This window comes from Mastigoproctus giganteus, chromosome 10 (genome assembly GCF_048544385.1).
Source record: "Mastigoproctus giganteus isolate SK-2022 chromosome 10, ASM4854438v1, whole genome shotgun sequence".
NCBI lineage: Eukaryota > Metazoa > Arthropoda > Arachnida > Uropygi > Thelyphonidae > Mastigoproctus > Mastigoproctus giganteus.
The window spans coordinates 206,416,295-206,439,334 of NC_143584.1; the positions used below are offsets into that span (position 1 = coordinate 206,416,295).

A 23,040-nucleotide genomic window follows, 5' to 3' on the forward strand; every position below is an offset into this window, starting at 1 on the left:
CCGTAAAGATTCCTGGCTTCAGTAATTGGACACAAAAGAGATACGCACCGGTTTTAAATTCATGTTTTTTAGCATGCATATAATTTTGGTCCTGCATTTTTGCTTTTTGCGTGATAATTAACCGACTTCTGGAATTTTCAATAGCAAAATTAAAGAAAACACTTTTAAAAGGTGTTGGAATGTGTGTCAGATGTGTGGACTGTTTAGATGAAGAGTATAAATTGCTGAAATTTTATACTCTGGGTCATCTTGTGCACCCAGTTAATGGTTAATTACTTCTTTCAGTAATGTATGTGTGCTCCAACCTATAGATATTAACATTTTAAATTATTTTGCATATTTCAGCTGATTTAATTATATAATTTTATCAGTTATTTATTTCACAACTTTAACTGAATGGGAAAGCATATTTTGTAATGATGGAACTAATCGATCAGCGTGATATATTCATAACCATTCTATATGTGTTTCTGGTATAATAAAATTTTTGAATTATTTACAAGTATCAGTATAACATGTATTTTAGGCTGCTGCTTTTAAATTAATGTTTTGGTTATTGTACAGGCAGGTAGGCAGTAGCCATAGTGTTGTAAGTAACTGAGCTAAGTTGGTATGAATACATCAATGAAGCAAATCACCATTGGCAATTGTACACACAGGCATTGCACACAGAAACTGTAAGCCCCTGGCTTTATGGTCGTGAAGGGTAATAAAGATTATCTCTCTCTCTCTCTCTCTCTCTAATTCAAATAAAAAGTACTACTCTGTGGGAGGAAGAGATATATTGTAATTTATTCAAAGTAAATGCTGTGTTACCAATAATGGTTTGCTTCAGCATGTATTGGTGCCTTATTGGATGTTGTGTCACAGACAATTAAAGATCTGGCAAAGCAGTGGTGGTATATCCGCAACATGTGAGCTATTCAAAGGAACAGCAAGAATGCTTAAAACTTGAATATTTAAGGAAAAAGCCTCTTATGTGAGAGAGTCACGAAACATTATTGTACAGGTAGGGCAATGACCTCAGGTTTGTGCATAGCTATGAACAAACTAAGTTTGCTATGAAAAGAATTGATCTTGTACTGTAAAGTAAGTCACAAGTTTCCTTGGTATTACACCGCCACTTGAAATAAATAAACAAAAAACAAAAAAAAAAAAAAAAAAAAAAAAACAACACTGCTTCATGTGAGAAGTATAATCCCATTTATGTGAAATGCATGCCATTACTTCTGTGAAGCAGTGCTTTTTATTCGAAGCATTGACACAATTAATGTGCCAATGCTTGTGGTGGCTTGCTTCACAGTATAAGATTGCCTCATTTTGTAGCAAAGTTATTTGCTCATAGCTCTATAGAACATGGACACTTATTTTACCTATACAATAATATTTTATGGCTCTCATACATACAAGGCTTTGCTTTAAATTTGACTTTTAAAGTTACTGTTCTGTCAAACATGTCATATAGTTATCTCATCAGTCTTTTATTGACTGCACTGTTGTTTTCCATTGAATTACCAGTAGGTTCTGAAATTGGCCACATGGGTAATTGTCCATTTCAGCAGTAGCAATATACTTCTCCCATGGAGCAGCATCTTTTATTTGAAATGCTGTTGCAATACTAAGAAGGCAGCTCAGGTGCCTTCATACAATGAGATTGGTGAATTTCATAACAAATTTAGTTTGCTCATAGCTACATATAAACTGGGGCTTTAATGTGAAACTTATTTAGGTATTAATGTTGCTGTTATATAAAGCTCTTTTTTTTCCCCTCCTCCCACTAGAAGCGAGAGCCAGTCATTCTTTAATCAACTACCTTTAAAGGTTCCAATTCCATCTAGTAGTGAAGATGAAGATGATGAAGCAAATAATAATAACAAAGCTAGCTATAGTAGTTCATCTGATGAATCATATAGAAGCAAAGACCCTACCAATGTATTAGGTATAACTAATAAATTATTTTTTATATTACGCAGGCATGCGTAAGTAGCATAAGTTTTGGTATCTTAATTTGTTAATTAAGAAATTAATAAGTTTTGAATAATTGATCAAAAGCAAACTTTACATGTGTAGTATTACAAAAGGATGTGCAAAAAATTGTACATATTCTTGGGTCCAAAATAAGAAAAAAAAAAACTGCATAAACACATGTCCCATTCTGAATGGTTATTGAGCTATAGGTTTTTGAATTAAAAAAAAAAAAAAGCTGTGGAATTTGAATGATAATAAAATAAATAAAAATAAACAGACATGTATCTAGTAAAATATTAAATCATACTTAGATACATATCTGCTTAATCTTATTTTTTTATTATTTTTATCATCCAAAGCCATAGCTATTTTTAAAAATTTAAACTTCCACACCTCAGTAACTGTTTAGAATTGGATGCATGTTTGACTTTTTTTCTTATTTTGATTTCCCAGAATATTCTCAGAACTTTTTGCACATACTTTTTAAACAGCCTGTTATGTGTACGAATGTGTGTGTAGTAGGGCTTTCCCATTTACAGGGGTTACATTCTCGAGTTATTTTCCTATAAAATATATATTAAAATCTCTCTTATTAGACACCATCCATTAGCAGACAGCTCCGAATTACATACATTTCTTAATTACATATTTTCCAGATAACAAGATCCATCCAAGTTTTGGAAAGCAAATTTTGGAAAAAATTATTTTACTGTATATATTTGAAGGAAAATTCACTGGCACTTCTAACTAAACAAAATGTCTGTGTTAATCGAACCATTTACTCATTGTATAATGCCAATCATGTGTCTTCGACTGTCATACTTGTCATTAGTATGACTGCACCATCAAGGACATTACTAATTCTACATTTCTTGAAAGATATGCCAACTTTATCCAATTCACTAATTTTTCAAACATTTTTCACACTTGGGGAGTGTTTGGTTTCTTCATTCATCCTGTTGGTGTCAGATCATGATTTGGTGTGCTAAATCATGATCTAACAACCAACAGGACGAACAGTGAACCAACTTAATGGAATTAAGTTGGTTCACTCCTTATACATGATTGATTTATTGGATTTGTTAATTGAGATATCCAATGATTGCAGTTGGTTAAGACCTGGAATTTGCAGCCAACCCCATGTGCCACCCTGAATGTTTTGGCAATACTGTCTCGAGATTTGGCTAAAGATAAAGACATTGCTGTGTGCACCTAGTATACCTTCAGACTATTAGATTCATGGGAATTTTAGGCAATGCTTTTCCTAGAAAAAAAAAGTATGGGTTATAGTCTGAAAAATACAGTATTTGTGCTGGAAGATTTTCATACACCAACTTTTAGAAGTCTATAAATGTGACTGAAAATTGAGATTTCTCCTTGAAATTAGTATTAAAAGTGGCACATGATATAAGAAAGCAAGCTTATACAGCATCAGCCAAAAAAAAAAAAAAAAAAAATCCATTTAACCACCCTTTGGCTGAAGGCAAACTTCTGCACATTTATCTGCAATCATTGTTCCTCAATTTGAATTTATGCCCCTCGTGCATAGTCTGAGCAAGAGGAAGAATCCCATCAGCATTGAGTTTGCTCAAGCAGTTCAAAGACTTAAACACCTTAATCAGATCACTCTGTAGGTGCCTAGTCTCCAGACACAGCAATTTGCAGAACGGAAGCCTTTCTTGGTAAGACCACCCCTTTGTTCCTCCTCACCAATCTCTTGCCCTTCTCTCTACCCATTCCAGCAGTTCTACATCCTTCCTGAAATGAGACCTCCAGACTTGTATGCAGTACTCAAGATGTGGCCTCACCATTGCCTTATACAATGGGATAATCACTTCTTTATCCCTGCTAGCAAAATTCATGTATGTCATTGACAAAACCACTTGACCTGTCCTGGTAGCCTGTCTGCACTGCACAGTGAATTTTATATCACACTACACAATTACTCCCAGCTTCTTTTCATGTCCACTTTTTTTTTTTTTTTTTTTATGTGAACCCCAAACACGAGAGGTATTAGAACCTATAGTACTTAGTACCGTGCCTGGGTTGGAGATTGAGAAGACGAAAGAAGATATTTGTTGACATTGGACTTGAACTTCTGTAGATTGTAATTTTCAGGAAACACGTATGAAGGAAAGTTGTTCCAGAAAACGGCAGTTGAATGAATAAATGAGGAAGATGAAAAGTTGGTTCTGTGGGTTTGAAGTTGGACAGAAAATGGATGTTGGCGGCACGTGTTCGGACTGTTTTGAAAGAGAGAGCGGGAATTATAGAAGCTAATTCAGAAGAACAGTGCCCATGGAAGTATCTGTAGAAGAGGCATGCAGCAGAAACAGTGCGTCTATGAGACAGCGAGTGGAGAGACTCTGTTAGAAATGAATCATTAATTAACCTAATTGCCCTCTTCTGAATGGAATCAAGAAGCCTGAGAGAGGTTTTGGGGGCACCACCCCAGATGTGGGAACAATATTCCATGGCAGGGCGGATTTGCGATTTATACAGAGTGAGCAGCTGTTTGGAAGAAAAGTAACGCCGAGAGCGAAAGAGAAAACCAAGTTTTTTAGATGCAGAGGAAGCAATATTTGTAATGTGCTTGTGCCAAGAGAGATTAGAAGTCAGGGTAATCCCCAAAAGAGATATATCCTTTTGCCTAGAAATTGGAGTGTCACTAAAGATAAGCATAGGAGCAGAAGAATCCTTTTTGCGAGATATAAGACAAGACTGAGTTTTAGAAGGGTTGAAATCAACTAAGTTGTCTTTGCCCCACTGGAGAATTACCTGGAGATCGGCATTTAAGGAATTGGTAGCAGATTTTCGAGAAGTTGAAGCTGATTGAGCAGGACAAGGTTTCTCAAAATGAAAAGTTGAATGCAATGTGCTATCATCAGCAAAACTATGGATAGGATTTCCAGTCAATGGAAGAAGGTCATTGATATACAAGAGGAAAAAAGAGTGGGGGAAAGAACTGAACCTTGGGGGACACCTTCATTAGTGGAGAAGTTAGAAGACAGTGAGCCATCTACCATCACCCTAAGTGAGCGATCAGAGAGAAAACTGGATAACCAATTACTAAAAACAGTTGGCAAACCATAAGATGGAAGCTTGTTTAGAAGACTTTTATGCCAAACACGATCAAAAGCCTTTGAGATGTCAAGAGCAACTACTTGTGTTTCACCGAACCTTTCCATTGAATTAGTCCATAAATGGGTAACATAAGCCAGAATATCACCAGTGGATCGACACTGACGGAATCCATACTGGCGATCGTTGATCAGACGGAAGGTTTCTAGGTAGTTTAAGAGATGGCAGTTAATTGATTTCTCCATTACTTTCGAAAGAGTAGAAGTAATTGCAATGGGACGATAATTGGATGGGAGGGATTTGTCACCCTTTTTAGGAACTGGCTGGATTTGAGAAAATTTCCAAGCAGAAGGAAAAACACCTTTGGAATAAGAAAGTGAAAAAAGGTGGCAAAGAATAGGAGTAAGTTCAGGAGCACAGGTTTTCAGAACAAGTGGAGAAATACCATCAGGACCTGGAGCTTTCTTAGCATCAAGATTCATCAAAATCCTTCTGATATCCTTTTGACGGAAGACCACAGGAGGCATTGAATGGAGTGTGTTGGGAATGGTGGGAGGTGTTTTACCAAGATCATTAATACATGGGCTGGAAGAAAAATGAGATGCTAGCAGGTCAGCTTTATCCTTGGCTGAAGTGACAACAGAACCATCTCATTTGGACAGAGGTGGGAGCAGAGATGGGCAAAAGTTGCGGCCAATAGCTTTGGCAAGAGACCAGAATGCTCGGCTACCATTAGGGCAAGAAGCAAGTTTTCTACTCTTAGCCTGTTCAAACTCTAATTTGGACTGATTAATAACTGCTTTACAATTTTTGCGAGCTTTGGTATAGGCAGAAAATGAAACTGAAGAATTAGAAACAAGCCAATTACGATATGCAACATTCTTCTCTTGGACAGCCTTAGCACATTTATTGGAAAACCAAGGTTTAGATAAAGGACGAGATTTTAAAGTGGAGTGTGGGATAAAGGATTCCATTCCTACAAGAATAATTTCACTGACACGATCTGAGCAAACGTTGACATAAGAACTTTTGAAACAGTAATCCGACCAAGGAAAAGAAGAAAAGAAGTCTCGCAGGTCATCCCATTTTGCATTCTTGTAACGCCAAACAACACGAGGTTGGGAATAGCCATGAGATAAAGGTCCCCATTGGAGAAGAGACAATCACCAAGTTGTGATCTGAAGTGCCTAAAGGAGCTCTCACTTCGACCGTGTGCTTAGAAGGGTTGTTTGTGAGAAAAAGATCAAGCGTATTGGCTGTATGATTAGAATTGTCTGGTATTCTTGTAGGTAAATGAACAATCTGTGCTAGGTCATTAGTAATTGCAAAAGCCTCAGCATCTCGACCTGCTGGGTCGGTGTGACTAGAAAACGGAAGCCAGCTGGGGTTGTGAACATTAAAATCACCAAGGAAAATTACCTCACTGTTAGGAGTGTTGGACTGGAGAAAGTCAAGTTGCAACGAGAGGAAGTCAAAGAGCTCCAAGTGATTAGTCGAGTTGGGAGAACGGTAGAGACAACAGATGAATTTGACACAATGAGGTAGAGAGACTTTAAGCCAGAGAAGATCAAAGAGAGGAGATTACAAATTGCCAAGTCTCTGACAGGGAATATCAGAACGGACATATGCACAAGTACCACCTTTGAGGCAAAAAGAATCATACAGCGAATAATTTGGGCATCTGAGATGAGCAGTAGTTGAATCAACCGATAGCTGAGATTCTGTCAGAAAAAGTACATGGAGTTTGGCAGACTGCAAGTGGAAATGGACATCGTTGAGATTAGAATTGAGACACGTATATTTGTGAAATGGATTAGGAAGTGCTTGGGAGGTTTAGATCTTTTCGCAGATAGGCTTGCTCTATTAGTTTGACAATTCATGGTGTATTCAATAGTAAGAAACAGTGGGTGGGACATGCTGTATGAAGTAATGAAATTTTTGGATATGGCGTACACATGGTAAGAATATATCCAGATCCTTGACATAATATGGCCTCGACAATGCTCCCCGCATGCACACTACTCGGACTCCCTCCAGTCACTATCTGGCAGAGTAGAGGTAGCTAGATTATACACTAGCTGATCCGGAAGCCTCCTAAAGAGTTACCAATAGGTTCGGTCCGGTGTACTAACTAGCGGCCGGCCTGTGAACACCGTTTTAGAGCTGTACCCTTGAAATGTAAGGAATATTGGATCTCACCACAATGTTCGTCATAACCTCAAAAGTCTTCAATCATACTGCATGATGGAAGAGATGGGGGAAGGGTTGACCGGAACTTAGCTCTAGAGACTAGACATGGGTTCCTACACTTCAAGCCTCCAATAAGCAAAGTGGTGGTATTGCACCGGTTGATGAGTCATCTACCGCCTAGTACTGCCTGGTAAAATAGAGGGGCGGCGTTCCTCCATGTGGTGTGGCCGCCACACCTCGACCCCTGCTTACGTTGGTTCACACCTGGATGGTCACCCACCATGTACTTGTGCATGGACGTTATACCCAGGATTACTAACAGTCCCACCATCGTGAAGGTGCAAGCAGAGGATTTGGCTGTCACAGACCGTCCGGACTTCGCCGAAATTGGGTCCAGTTGACTTGAGTGTCACCCGAATATCAGTTCCATCAGCGTTTTAGACTCCCAGGTAGCAAGTACAGCTTGTCTGGCATATCTGAGAGAATGTCTGTGACAACCTCAAGGACCACTACCCTGGGTGTAGTACTACACAGTTTTTATGTTAGTCTGGGATTACTTCTACCCATATACATTTCCTTAGTTCCTTACGTTTATCAATTGTTAAACTTCAGTTGCCATTTCTCAGGCCATCTGCATAATTTTTCTAGATCTTGTTGCAGCAGCATACCTTTACTGTCAATAACTGCCTTGCCAACCTTTATATCATCTGGAAACTTAGATATTAAGCCTAATATATCTTCATGAATATCATTAATAAATACGGAAAATGACAATGTGCCCAGTACCAAACCCTGTGAGACTCCACTAAATAATACACTGGTGTGCAAAACTTAAGGACCAACACTATTTCTAAAGGTTACAACCACAAAATCTTTACTTAAGGTACTCTTCACTGATGAGAGTAGATTCAGTCTCAGCAGCGATTCTGGATGTCAGCGAATCTGGCGAGAGGTTGGCACTCGGTATCACCCCGGAAACATCACTGAAAGGGATCAATATGGTGGTTGAGGTGTTCTCGTCTGGGGAGGCGTTATCTTGGATGGACATACACGACTCCAGATACTGGAAGGCAGTACCGTAACCCGTGCACTCTACTGTACTGAGGTAATCCTTCCTCGTGTGTGTCTGTTCCAAGGTGCCATTGGCCCCGAGTTCGTGTTTATGGATGATAACGCCACACCCCATTGCACTGCAGCTGTTGATATGCTTTTGGAAAGTGAGGACATTGTTCGTATGGATTGGCCTGCCCATTCTGCCGATCTAAGTCCCATCAAACACATATGGGACGCTCTGGGGAGACGCCTAGCGGCACATCCACACCCACCAGAAAATGTTCACCAGCTGAAGATGGCGCTGACAGAGGAATGGACGATGTTACCGCAAGAAGTTATTAACAACATTGTTCTAAGTATGGATTGGTGGTGCAAAGCCTGCATCAACATTATGGGTGACCATATCTCCTACTGAGGACCACCTCTTCCCTTTGTGTCATCTTTGGCAGTGATGCATCTGTATCATGGCATGACAACCAGTGCTATGTTGCCATTTTTGAATAAAGTCCCTCTGTACCGTTTTGTTTCCGTTGTTGTGTCGGTGTTGTTTCTTTCATCATTTCTGTACCTCACAAGGTTCCTTTGGTATGCTTTTCCCATATCCAGGCAACTCCTATGAGAAGCTACATGTGAAAATCTGACTGGTCCTTAAATTTTGCATACCAGTGTAATATTAGTCCATGAAGAGCAGCATCCAGTAGTAACTGCTCTGCCTTCTCCCACTCAACCATTCCTTATCCACAGCAGTAACTTTCCCTTAATGCTTCACTGCTGCAATTTGTACAGCAGTCTCTTATGCACAACAGTATCAAAAGCTTTCCTGAAATCTAAGTATATGATGTCAAAATTATTTTTTGCATCCAGTTCCTTGGTTGCTGCGTGATAGTCACTTATCAGGTTGTTTAGACAAGACTGCCTCTTGACAAATCCATGCTGTGATTGCTGTATAATTGCATGTCTGTCCAAATGGTTCTGCATTAATTATTTAACTAGAGATTCCATTATTTTCCCTGGAATAGAAGTAGGCTAACAGGTCTCTAATTACTCATTTCAATCTTTTATCTCCCTTTGTGAATTGGGCTACATTTGCACATCTCCAGTCCACAGGGACCTCCCCCAAATCTAAAAATGCTCTCATATTTATGGTTAAGGCTTCACTTATCTCCTTTTGCTGTCTCCCTTAATTTTTTTTTTATGTTCAACTTCAATAATTTCTCTTCTACTTTCATCTCAGTTAACAGAAAATCATTGAGCTCCCTATCAGTTTGATAAACTTCTGACATCTGCTTCCCTAAAGAATTCCTCATGTGTGAATGTAGATGCAAAATAACTATTCAGCCTGTCAGCAACCTGAGCAGGTTCATCAACAGTTAAACCATTGACATTAAATGGACTGATGTGATTCAATCCCTTCCTTATACTGTGAATATTATATGTAAAGAAATTTTTGTTTGACTTTTCTTGGCTTTCTTTGCCAGTCACTTCTCATAATCTGTTTTTCTTTGCCTAACATCCTTTGAGACTTGATTACAGACTAGTTTATATCTGTCGCAGGCTTCTTATTACCTGCTAATTTATATGCATTCTGTGCAGTTTTCTTCTCTGCCATATGTCTCAACAGTTCATATGCCATCCATTATGTCTAAGCCTTGAACAGTATTGCTTAGTTGCTATGAAAAGCCTACTAGCTTCTGTGATTATTTCCCTGAATGCTTCTCATTTAGAATATGTTTTTGGTAACATCATTAGTTAGTCCCACTGTACAGAATTTAAAAACGGTCTGAGACCACTTGAGTCTCCTTTACAAAAGAAAAATCCTCCACTTTACCCGAAATTTGTTTATTTGGTGAAAAGTACTATAAGCACTGCAAAAATGAAATATTAATATTGTTAATAATGGTAATTTACTGGAAGATACTTATCTGGCAGTGAGCATGGCAAAAAACATGCAATTGTATTTCCTACATTGCTTGATATTTTTGAGAAAAAAAAGCAAGAAATGGCTTAAAATGGTATACTTAAATTAGATTCTTTATTTTGACACTGTATTGGTTAATAAGAACAAATGTCTTTCGGAACAACACTTTGGTAACCCACAAAAATTATTTCCTAAATATCTCTCTTCACATGCATAGCATCATGGAGTGAGCAAAAGTGTAGCAGAAATAAAAACTATGAGGGAGTGATCATTTAATTTGTGGACTGGTGCAAGATTTTATGTTTACTGTGCAAACTTTCCATAACTGCTGCTAGAGGCGCTCTCCCCGATTGCTACTGAGCTGATTGTGTGTGCATGCCAGTACTTGTCGAGCTAGTGTTGCGCAAGAGTTTTTTTTTTTTAGCTGTGTCACTGGCGATCATTTTGATGCAATTATCATGTCGGACAAACAAATTGAACAGCGATATGTCATTCGTTATTGTGTCAGACTGGGCTTAAATGCATTGAAATAGTTAGAGATGAATGAAGTGTATGGTAATGAGTGTCATGGTAGGATGGCCATATTCCAGTGTGAAGTGGTTTCTCCATCAAGACAATGCCAGGACCCATGCAGTTAATATTGTGCGGGCAGTGATCACTGCCATATGTGCTGAGGTTCTGTCACAATCCCCTTATTCACCGGATTTAGTCCCATGTGATTTCTTCTTGTTTCCACATCTGAAGAAAGCTCTGAAAGGCAAGCATTTTGCATCTGACACAATGATGCTCGCATAGCCACAGTGGAAGCACCTCGCAGTCTTTCCAAAAATCGCTTGAAAGAAGCATTTAATGTGTAGGTACGACAGTAACGAAAGTGTGTCAAGTTCAAGGAAGAGTATTTCGAGAAGGAGAAATCAATAGAAGATGACAATTAAGATAAGATCTTAATTGTCATCATCTGAATCTTCTGTGGATACCATGGCTTCCTTATAGGCAGGTCAACTGTGACCAACCTACTTTCCTTAGAACATGATATCAAACATGGCCTTGATAATAACAACCAAATAGACATCGCATTAGCATTAGTAGAGGCATATGATGCAAGAAAGCAAAAAAAAAAAAAAAAAAAAAAACACCACTCCCATTTCACCCCTCCGTTCATTCGAAATACCTGTCCAGTTGAGACTTAAATTTGTTTAGGCTATCAACTTCAACAACAAGTGATGGAAGTCGGTTCCACCAACCAACCACCCGCTGGCCAAAGGCAAATTTCCGCACATCTATCCGACATCCGTCCTTCCTCAATTTGAATTTATGCCCTCTGAGGTGATTATTCTGAACAAGATGAAGAATCCCATTGGCATTGAGCATGCTCAAACCATTCAAAGCCTTATACACCTCTATCAGATCACCTCGCCGGTGCCTAGTCTCCAGACTCTGTAATTTGCAAAATTTAAGCCTTTCTTCGTAAGAGCAACCCTTTGTTCCATTCACTAATCTTGTTGCCCTTCTCTGTACCCGTTCCAGCAGCTCTACATCCTTCTTGAAAAGAGGCCTCCAGACCTGTATACAATACTCAAGATGTGGCCTAACCATTGCCTTATACAAGGGAATAATCACCTCCTTATCCGTGCTAGAAAAATTCCTGTATATCATTGACAAGACACCATGAGCTACTCTTGCAGCTTGTCTGCACTGCTCAGAGAACTTCATATCTGCCTGCACAATTACCCCTAGGTCCTTTTTAGCCGACCGGGCTAGCCGAGTGGGTAAAGTACCTGCCCGGCAACCCAAAGGTAGCGGGTTCGATTCCCGCCTCGGGCTTGGATCAAAGTACTGCAAAAACCTTGGGAGGTGCATTATGGCCACAGAAGCCGATGCGCCAACAACTACCAAATCAAAAAAAAAAAAAAAAAAAATCAATCTAGGTCCTTTTCATTCTCCACCACTGTCAGTGTAGTACCGCAGAGTTGATACGTTGCTCTCTGGTTACTGTTTCCCATATGTAGTACTTTACATTTGTCAATGTTAAACTTCATTTGCCACCTCTCAGCCCATCTGTTCAACCTTTCCAGATCCTGTTGCAGCAGCATAGCGTCAGTAGTGTCCTTAACAACCCTGCCAACCTTTGTATCATCTGCAAACTTGGACATTAAACTTGATATACCATCATCAATATCATTCATAAACACTGAAAACAACAACGGAACCAACACTGAACCCTGAGGAACTCCACTAATAACATTAGTCCACTTTGAGCAGTGTCCATTGATTACCACTCTCTGTCTTCTGCCACTCAACCATCCTCTTATCCACAGCAGCAATTTGCCTCCAATGCCACACTGCTCCAATTTGTGCAGCAGTCTTCCATGTGCAACAGTATCAAAAGCCTTTCTAAGATCCGAATATATAATATCAAAGTTATTCCCTGCATCCAGTTCTTTTGTGACTACATCATAGTATCCAATCAAATTGGTCAGGCAAGACCTGCCCTTAACAAAACCATGCTGTGTCTGAGCTATAACTGAATTCTTATCTAGATGATCCTGCAGTGCTTCTTTAACCAGTGCCTCCATTAATTTACCTGGAACAGAAGTTAAACTAACAGGTCTATAATTACTTGTGTCAGCCTTTGATCCTCCTTTGTGAATTGGGGTTACATTTGCACATCTCCAGTCTATGGGTACCTCCCCTGAGTCCAAAGAAGCTCTCATAATTATGGCTAGGGGTTTGCTTACTTCCTTTGCTGCCTCCTTTAATATAACTGGTTAGATCCCATCCACCCCAGGTGCCTTTTTTATGTTTATCCTCAACAATCTCTCCTCCACTTTCCTCTCAGTTATTACAAAATCATCTAGCTCACTGCCAATGTTTACTTTACCTACGTCATTCTCCTTCCTGAATAACTCCTCATGTGTGAATGTAGATGCAAAATACTCGTTTAGATTGTTAGCCACCTGAGCAGGATCCTCAACTGTTGAACCATCAATATCCAGTGGACCAATCTGATTCATCCCTTTCCTTATTGAATTTAAATAGGTTAAAAACTCTTTTCTGTTTTTCTTTGCATCCTTTACCAAGGATTTTTCGTAGTCTGCCTTTGCCTGCCTAATCTCCTTTGTGACTTGGTTACAGACCAACTTATATCTATCATAGGCCTCCATGTCACCCATTAATTTGTATGTATTCCATGCATTTTTCTTCTCTGCCACATGTCTCATTAGTTCATCTGACAACTATTTAGGCCTAAACCTTGAACAATATTTCTTAGTTGGTATGTAAAGCCTGGTAGCTTCCAAGATTAGTTCCTTGAATGCTTCCCATTTTGAATTTGCTGTTGGTAACATCATCAGTTGGTCCCATTGTATAGAATTTAAATACTGTCTCAGACCATCATAGTCGCCTTTACAAAAACAAAAACCCTTCCCTTTACCTCTGATGGTAGTTACCTCCTTGAGTAAATCCCACTTCAACACACTGTGATCACTGCCACCTAGTGGTTCATTTATACTGCAGATTCTTAATGCATGAAGAATCACTACTGATAATCAGATCAAGAGTATTGCTCCCTCTTGTTGCCGCACGAACATGCTGATGTAGAAAACAATCATCCAATAAATCCACAAAAGCCTTGCTAGTGTGTGAGTGACCAACCCACAAATTCCAGTCAATATCTGGGAAATTAAAATCCCCCATTATAAGACTCTCTGATTTACTGGCCCACTCTATTTCCTTGTACAATATCTTATTATACTCATCAGAGTCATTAGGCCTATAGCACACTCCTACTCTCAATTTTGATTTCCCTATGCTTATGTCACACCAAACTGACTCGACACTGCCCTGTCCATCGATGTCGACTGGCTTCACTTCCTTGGATTTTATGTGTTTCTTAACTAATAGCATAAACCCCTCCTCCCCTCCTGTCCTGTCTATCCTTTCTATACACATTGTATTCCCCAAATTCCAGTTCTGCATTCCTTATATCTGTGTGACACCACGTCTCTGATATCCCAACAATATCTGCCTTTGATGTTTTGAGCAATACCTCAAATTCATCAAATTTATTTACCAAACTCCTAGCACTGGTGTACACGCAGGTGTACATGCACCTGTTTCTATTCCTAGCTACCTTAACACAACCCATGTGTTTACTTGTACTGCAATGACTCCCAGCAGTCTCTGAAATATCCTGCATCTTGTTTTTCAGGCTTCTGCTCATTTCAATAGAAGCAGTGCAAGAATCACTTCCACCTCTGCCAGTGGCTACTGTTAATTTATTAGTCCTTGTATCCCCACCCCAACTAGCAGTTTTCCGACCCTCCTAACATTGCCTCGACAGCATCAGCAAAAATTCTTGCACCCTTTCTATTTAAGTGTATCCCATCCCTGTAGAAGCAATCTCTCCTGTTAACAAGTACAGTCCAAGCTGAAAAAAATTCTACCCATTGAGCCTTGCACAATCCCTCCAGGGCCGAATTGATCGACAAGGCTCTCATCATATACTCCCTCCTGTCGTGTCTGGGCAGAATTGCAGACACTTTCAAATTCAACCCTAATTCACGGCTTTTTTTCAACAGGGACCTGTACTTGCTAGTACAGGTCACTGTTGAAAAATATGGAATTTTCATAGGTCCATATATATGGACCTATAAAAAGCCTTTGATTTGGTACCACACAATTTGCTTTGCCTTAAATTAAACCAAATGGGGATATTAAATAATGTCTTAACACTAATGTTGAACTTCTTTTACAACAGAAAAAGTAGAGTCCTTTTTGATGGGAGTTACTTCCCCCACTTTTCCTATCCAAAGGGGAGTGTCACAGAGTTCTCCTCTTGGTTCTCTATTATTTGCAATATACATTAATGACATATAATATTCTATACAACCTGTAGACATCAAAATGCTCTCATATGCAGATGACCTCAAAATATACAAAACCATAAAATCTATACAAGATTGTGAAATACTGGAAACTGGAAAAAGGATTAGCCACTATCACCCCTGTGGATTAGAGATAATGGCCTAACACTGAACTTAGACAAATGCTGCACCATCTCTATTGCAGACTATCATAAAAAACATAAAATCAGTTATCCCTACAAAACCAATAACCATGAGATAAAGAGAGTACAAGAGGTTTCAGATTTGGGAGTATGGGTTTCTGCCAAAGGAAACGTCAGCATACATATAAATAAGACAACAGCAAAAGCCTCCAAATCCCTTGGACTTCTTAAAAGAATCTGGTTTGACTTCTCCAACATACAACTCATAAAAACAGCATGTATAATTATCATCAACCCAATACTTGAATATGCCTCACAGATCTGGAAGGCAAGTGTTTCGCATCTGACACAATGACGCTCGCATAGCCACAGTGGAAGCACCTTGCAGTCTTTCCAAAAATCACTTGCAAGAAATACAAATCCTCACACGAAAATACTCATAAAACAGCTGGAACGTATTCAGAAATCTATAGTCAGATTCTTAGTGTACAAGTCTAGGTTGGAAATGGACACAAAATCTTACTATGAATGGTGCACTCACTTCAGGATGGTACCACTCTCCCAAAGAAGGGCTGTGGTGGACTGCAAATTCCTGATGCATCTCGTGGCTGGAAAGCTGGATGCCCTCGAGCTGCTCTACCTAATCAATTTTAGCTTCCTTCCAAGGGCCTTGAGAAGACAATCTGTTGGCACTAGAGCCATTCAGAACTGATAACCTTAAATTCAACTATTTCAATAGAACTGCAAGATTGCTGAATGAATCCAACATTGATATTCTAACTGAAGATACCAATATCAAAAAAGAATTAAAGGTTCTATAATCAAGTAACTTGAGAATGATTAAATAAATAAAGAAATAAAAAATATGAATATATTAACTATAAATATTTCATATATATATATATATATATATATATATATATATATATATATATATATATATATATATGAAGTTATGTGGAATATATATATATGAAGTTATGTGGAAGCATATGAGAAAAAGAGAGTATCAGAACAGATTAATGCCATCACATTACTGATTGAACATTACATCAGTCTGTATATAACCTTAATTTTTTTGTAAATATAATACTAACTCTATAAATTGGAGAATTTAGAAAGTATTAGGGGAGAAAACTATACCCATTAGGTCAAAGGGCCAAGTATTTAGGTAACCTAAGTTGGACTTCTTTGTTGTACCCTATAAATATACTGAGAATAGGGTACAACAAAGAAGTTCAACTTAGGTTACCTAAATACTTGGTCCTTCGACCTAATTGGTATAGTTTTCACCCCTAATACTTTCTAAATTCTCCAATTTATCCAGTTGATATTATATTTACAGAAAAATTAAGTATATATATATATATATATATATGTATATATATATGTATATATATATATATATATATATATATATATATACACACACACACACAGTAAACCCCCGCTATTCGCGGGGGTTACGTTCCTGAGAAATGACGCGAATACTGAGTTATGGCTCCCATAGTAATAAAGGGGTTCCGTTCCCAAGTATGTAATATATAAGAAAAACTAGTCTTAAATTTTGTCTATGTATGTATTATACGTACCTTCATAATATGACTATGTACATAGACAGTACATAGTGAAATGCAAGCATATGGCATCGAAATGAAAATAAGAAACAATTTAATAATAAATATAATATTCATTAGAAATTTCAAACAAATCTTTCAAACCAGCGCCTCCGCCAGTGCTATCACCAGTTTCGCTAAAGTGTTGATAAAGGAGTTTTGCTTTTTCACGAATGATGAGTGAAGTTAACGGAATTTTATTTTGAGTTCGGTCTTCTATCCACAGATTTAAAGCCTTTTCCATTTTTTCTAATTTAACATCACGGGTTACAGAGCAAATTTTTGAAGCAATTAGTGCGTTTTCACGGACACTACGGCGGATTTTTTCTTCCGATTTTTTGATTGATCGTACCGTTGACTCATTGATTTTATAATGTTTTGCCACTGAGGAGACACTTTCACCATTAGAAATTTTGTCTAATAACTCAATTTTATTCGCTAATGTCATCACCTTCTTTGATCTTTTCACATTTCCCTTGTTATTCGTAGGCATATTTTTGTACGGGTTAGAAAGAACTTGTCCACAATAAAGTCACTTTCTTCCGTTAACACACTCGAAAAAGTCTGTTTTACACTGCAAAACGGTAGATTTATCACTTTTGTAAGCATATCAATTTATAAATTGATAAATTTATTCAATTTATAAGCATATAAATTAAAAGCAATAACGACGAAACCTTCCATGACAAGCGCATAACACATACTGAACAAGGATTAGCGAGAAACATCCACGCTCGCGATTTTGTCACCCCTCTCCCCCCACCCACTGAGCGCTGTTTTGACCGGGAAAGATAATTTTAGGCACGCCCATGTTTTTTAGGGGGAAAAATATTCACGGTGCTTTAAATTTCACATTTTTTTAGGTTTCATTTTATATTAAATCAGCGATCGCGAATACAGATACCGCGAATAGAGGGGGTTTACTGTGTGTGTGTATATATATATATATATATATATATATATATAATAAAAAACACAATAAATTTTCAAAAAAAATGGATAATTATAATAATATAATTCATTCAGAATAAACTATAAATTATGATCAAACAAGAAAATGTAATAACAAAAGGTGTTAGAAATACACATCTCTGTCATCCCAGCTTTGCCTAAATGCAAATTGCCTGTAATATATGATATTCCATTGTATATGTTGTATTATATCCCATTTATTTATTGACTGTAAATAAATCTGTATTTTTATCGTTATATTCCTCCTCTGTAAAGCTTTGTGTGTTCTGTGGAGTAATAATAATCATAAATTAAAAAAAATCTTGCCCAGTTCACAAATTAAATGATCATCCCTTGTATACAGGAAAATGATGTGCACATGATGCATTTTGCACAACATTGATTTATTCTGGCTATGTTTCTCCAATTAAAATGTAATTGATGTAGACTGCAATTGGGTAGGTTAAAATTCATCCTGATAAGATATTTAATAGTTATTTTAGTATTTAATATATATTAGATAGTATGAATCAGAGCTGTAATACTCAATACGTTCTACGTTGATATTAATATTTGTAAAATAATGAGATCACCTCAATATAGTACGTAGAACACTTCCGTATGATACTCTCCAGAAATTAAAACAAAAAATCGAAAACTTACATTAGAGTAAAAAATAAATAATTAAAAACCAATTTAACACAATTAAAAATCAATTTAACGCAATTAAAAATTAAAAAGAATAACGAAAATATTCAAAACAATTTTTCTTCCTGAAGCTGACAATGCTTTTTGACCGTATGTCGTGATCACAGGAATGAAAATTACCAAATAGGGTTGAACCTGAAATTTATAGTGATTATTTGTCTTTGCGCATGTGCGTAAAGGCACATGCTTCGGAGATCAAATATGGCTGCCGAACATTAACAGAATTCTCGTGTAATTTAAATTTCTATGGTTTCTGCAATTAATAGTCGCGTATAATTACGTTGAACATTAAGTATTTTGGCCTCGTTAAATAAAAAAGCATGTTTTTCGTTAATGGCATGAAAGACTAATTCTGATGCTGCTGAACAAAAAGCATGAACTGAGGCTTCGTGTTGATTTACATGATATTCAGAGAAAATTGCATTGAACCTTGGTAAGACGAGTCACAATCACCGCAAGAAATGTATACCAGATCATTAATTTGTGTTGCAAATGCGGAAAGAACTGAGCAATTGTTCAGTATAGTGTGTAATTTCCGTATTGGCCTGGCCACAATTTTAAATTCGGTTTCTTTAAAGAATCTATTAAGCTGTTTGTGCCACTGTTCAACATGTGGGACAGAAATAAAGTATTTTTTGATATTACTATTGTTGGTTGGTGTAGTATTTTGTATCCTATCCTTAGCCTGTACCCTAATTCGGTTTATTGTGGCAAGGGGATAACCCCTGTTTAAGAACCTGCTAGTTAATATTTGTATTTCTGAGCCCAAAGCAGATTCCATCGTTGAATATTTATAGGCATTTAGAAATTGATTAAAGATAATCGATGTTTTGTAGGTGAACGGGTGATAGCTATTATAATGTAGAAGCATACCGGTGTTTGTAGATTTTTGATAGATGCTAAATTGGATTTTATTCGAGTCCCGAGTAAGCGTGAAATTTAGAAAGTTTAATGACTTTGTATCCCTATCCTCCCTTTCCAATGTAAATTTGAGTCTAGAATGAATATTATTAAACGAATGTAAAATGTCTTGGATAGTACTACTATCAGTAATAACTAGAACATCGTCTAAATACCTCCTATAGTATATGATACGGGGTCAAAAAGGTGTTAAATGTATATGCTCAATCATTGAGAGATAGATCTCTGACATTAAGCCACTCAGGCTCAAACCCATTGGCAATTCAAAAATTTGTTTGAACACCTTGTCTCAAAAGGTGATATAGTTGGCCTCAACTAACAGTTTAATTAAGTGAAAAATTTCCTTAATAGGTAGCTTCATATAATTAATTGATGTCGAGTTTTTATTTAACATATCCCAAATAATATCTAATGTGTATTCAATGTTTACATTCGTATATAACGAGGAAGCATCTAGTGAGAATAAATTGTCATTGTCGCCAAGTGTACAGTCTTTAAGATTATTAAATAATGTATTGTAGTTCTTAATCCCAAATTGTATTACCTGTCTAAAAAACCCTTTAGACAGGTAATACAATTTGATATACAACTAGATATTATTTGGGATATGTTAAATAAAAACTCGACACTGATTAATTATACGAAGCTACCTATTAAGGAAATTTTTCACTTAATTAAACTGTTAGTTGAGGCCAACTATATCACCTTTCGAGACAAGGTGTTCAAACAAATTTTTGGATTGCTAATGGTTTGAGCCTGAGTGGCTTAATGTCAGAGATCTATCTCTCAATGATTGAGCATATACATTTGACACCTTTTCGACCCCGTATCACATATTATGGGAGGTATTTAGATGATGTTCTAGTTATTACTGATAGTAGTACTATCCAAGACATTTTACATTAGTTTAATAATATTCATTTTAGACTCAAATTTACATTGGAAAGGGAGGATACGGATACAAAGTCATTAAACTTTCTAAATTTCATGCTTACTTGGCACTCGAATAAAATCCAATTTAGCATCTATCGAAAACCTACAAACACCGGTATGCTTCTGCATTATAATAGCTATCACCTGTTCACTTACAAAACATCGATTATCTTTAAGCAATTTTTAAATGCCTATAAATATTCAATGACGGAATCTGCTTTGGATTCAGAAATACAAATATTAACTAGCAGGTTCTTAAACAGGGCTTATCTCCTTGCCACAATAAACCGAATTAGGGTACAGGCTAAGGATAGGATACAAAATACTACACCAACCAACAATAGTAATATCAAAAAATACTTTATTTCTGTCCCACATGTTGAACAGTGGCACGAACAGCTTAATAGATTCTTTAAAGATACCGAATTTAAAATTGTGTGGCCAGGCCAATACGGAAATTTCACACTATGCTGAACAATTACTCGGATCTTTCCGCGTTCGCAACACAAATTAATGATCTGGTATACAACACTTCTTGTGGTGATTGCGACTCGTCTTACCAAGGTTCAACTTGATTTTCTCTGAATATGCATGTAAATCAACATGAAGCCTCAGTTCGTGCTTCTCGTTCAGCAGCGTCAGAATTAGCCTTTCATGCCATTAGCGAAAAACATACTTTTTTATTTAACGAGGCCAAAGTACTTAATGTTCAACGTAATTATACGCGACTATTAATTGCAGAAACTGTAGAAATTTAAATTATACGAGAATTCTGTTAATGTTCGGCGCCTATATTTGATCTCCGAAGCGTGTACCTGCATGTGCGAAGACAAATAATCACCATTTAAGTTTCAGGTTCAATCCTATTCAGTAATTTTCATTCCTGTGATCACGACATACGGTCGAAAAGTGTCGTCAGCTTCAGGAAGAAAAATCGTTTTGAATGTTTTTGTTATTCTTTTTAATTTTTAATTGTGTTAAATTGGCTTTTAATTATTTATTTTTTACTCTCATGTAAGTTTTCGGTTTTTTTTGTTTTAATTTCTGGAGAGTATCATACGGAAGTGTTCTACGTACTATATTGAGGTAAACTCCTCTTATTATTTTACAAATATTATATAATAATATTTAAATATCTTAATTTATATTATATAATAATTTGATATTTATTTTAATATCTAGTGTGTGTTAATTTTATAGTATTAATTTTTAGGCTGTCTACTAGTTATTCCTGATGCCATTGTAATACAGTTAAAACAGTATGCAGTCAATTTAAATAATATAAATAAGAAAATATATTTTTTCAAACCTATATTTATCATTTACAAATTTGAATAAGTAGCAGCTGTTTCTACAATAAAATGATGATAGCTTTCAATGTGGAAAAATGTGTACTGATAATGACAATATTTTTAAACTCTTTCAAATTACTAGACATCAGATTATATTCACTAAAAAACAGGTCCAATATGCATGCAGTTATGCACTATATTTTTTACACTTATTACTTGTTTATTACAATTAATTGAACCACAGTTTCTTTGAATTCAACATGTTTAAGCAATAAAACTGTTTACGAAACGTTTTATCATCTTGTTTTTAAGTTTTCCCTTTTAAACTAATGCTTGTAATAATTCTTGTTACAATACAATAATATATTTCTCAAAGGGTCCATTGTAAATTTATGGAGTTTATCATCCAAGATAATTTTATACATAGAGAATGACTTCTATTCTAAGAGGTGATTGCGCTGTATTTAAAAATGTAAGTTTTTGAAATCTCTACTTGAAATGGAAGTTTATTTCCTTTCCCATTTTTAAATTCAGGTATTTTCCTTAAAGTGTGAAACCCTGAGTTCTTTTCAAAAACATTATTGTATTTTCTTATTTCTTCTCCTTTAACTACAGGCATGGTTGAAATTTGCATTTGAACTTTTTCCATTTCTCAAATTGCACTGCTCAGAGAAAGTCCCCAGATTTCAAGTTTTGTTATACAACTAGTAACCAGCTGAAATGGGTTTGGTTAAGCAATAACCATTTCTAGTCAAAGAATGAGAAAGCATAGCCTTAGCACTACCAGTAGCCATCAAATGTGTACTATCCAAAGAATCAGTGAATTCTTTTACAGAACCAAAATTTTTAGCATAAAATGATGCTGCTTGTAATCATGTTCCCTATCTTAGCATTTAGCATTAGTAGAGGCATATGATGCAAGAAAGAAAGCTTATGCAGCATTAGCCAAAAAAAACTTCCACTTCACTCCTCCGTTCGTTCGAAATACCTGTCCAGCTGAGCCTTAAATTTATTTAGGCTATCAACTTCCACAACAAGGGATGGAAGTCTGTTATACCAACCAACTACCCGCTGGCTAAAGGCAAATTTCCGCACATCTATCCTACATCTGTCTTTCCTCAATCTGAATTTATGCCCTCTGAGGTGATTATTCTGAGCAAGAGGAAGAATCCCATCGGCATTAAGCATGCCCAAACCATTCAGGGCTTTATACACCTCTATCAGATCACCTCACCGATGCCTGGTCTCCAGACACTGTAATTTGCAAAACTTAAGCCTTTCTTCATAAGAGCAACTCTTTGTTCCATTCACTAATCTTGTTGTCCTTCTCTGTACTCGTTCCAGCAGCTCTACATCCTTTTTGAAATGAGGCCTCCAGACCTGTATACAGTACTCAAGGTG

At 36.9% G+C, this 23,040-nt stretch overlaps 1 protein-coding gene across 1 annotated transcript in view; it reads left to right on the forward strand.

Annotated features, from left to right (window-relative positions):
- Nucleotides 1-23,040, forward strand: part of LOC150079810 (uncharacterized) — a 66,656-nt gene that overhangs the window by 40,211 nt on the left and 3,405 nt on the right. The window contains exon 4 of the mRNA XM_090383240.1: nucleotides 1,782-1,939. Within this exon, the coding sequence (XP_090239366.1) occupies nucleotides 1,782-1,939 (158 nt within the window). The remainder of the gene's footprint in view (nucleotides 1-1,781; nucleotides 1,940-23,040) is intronic.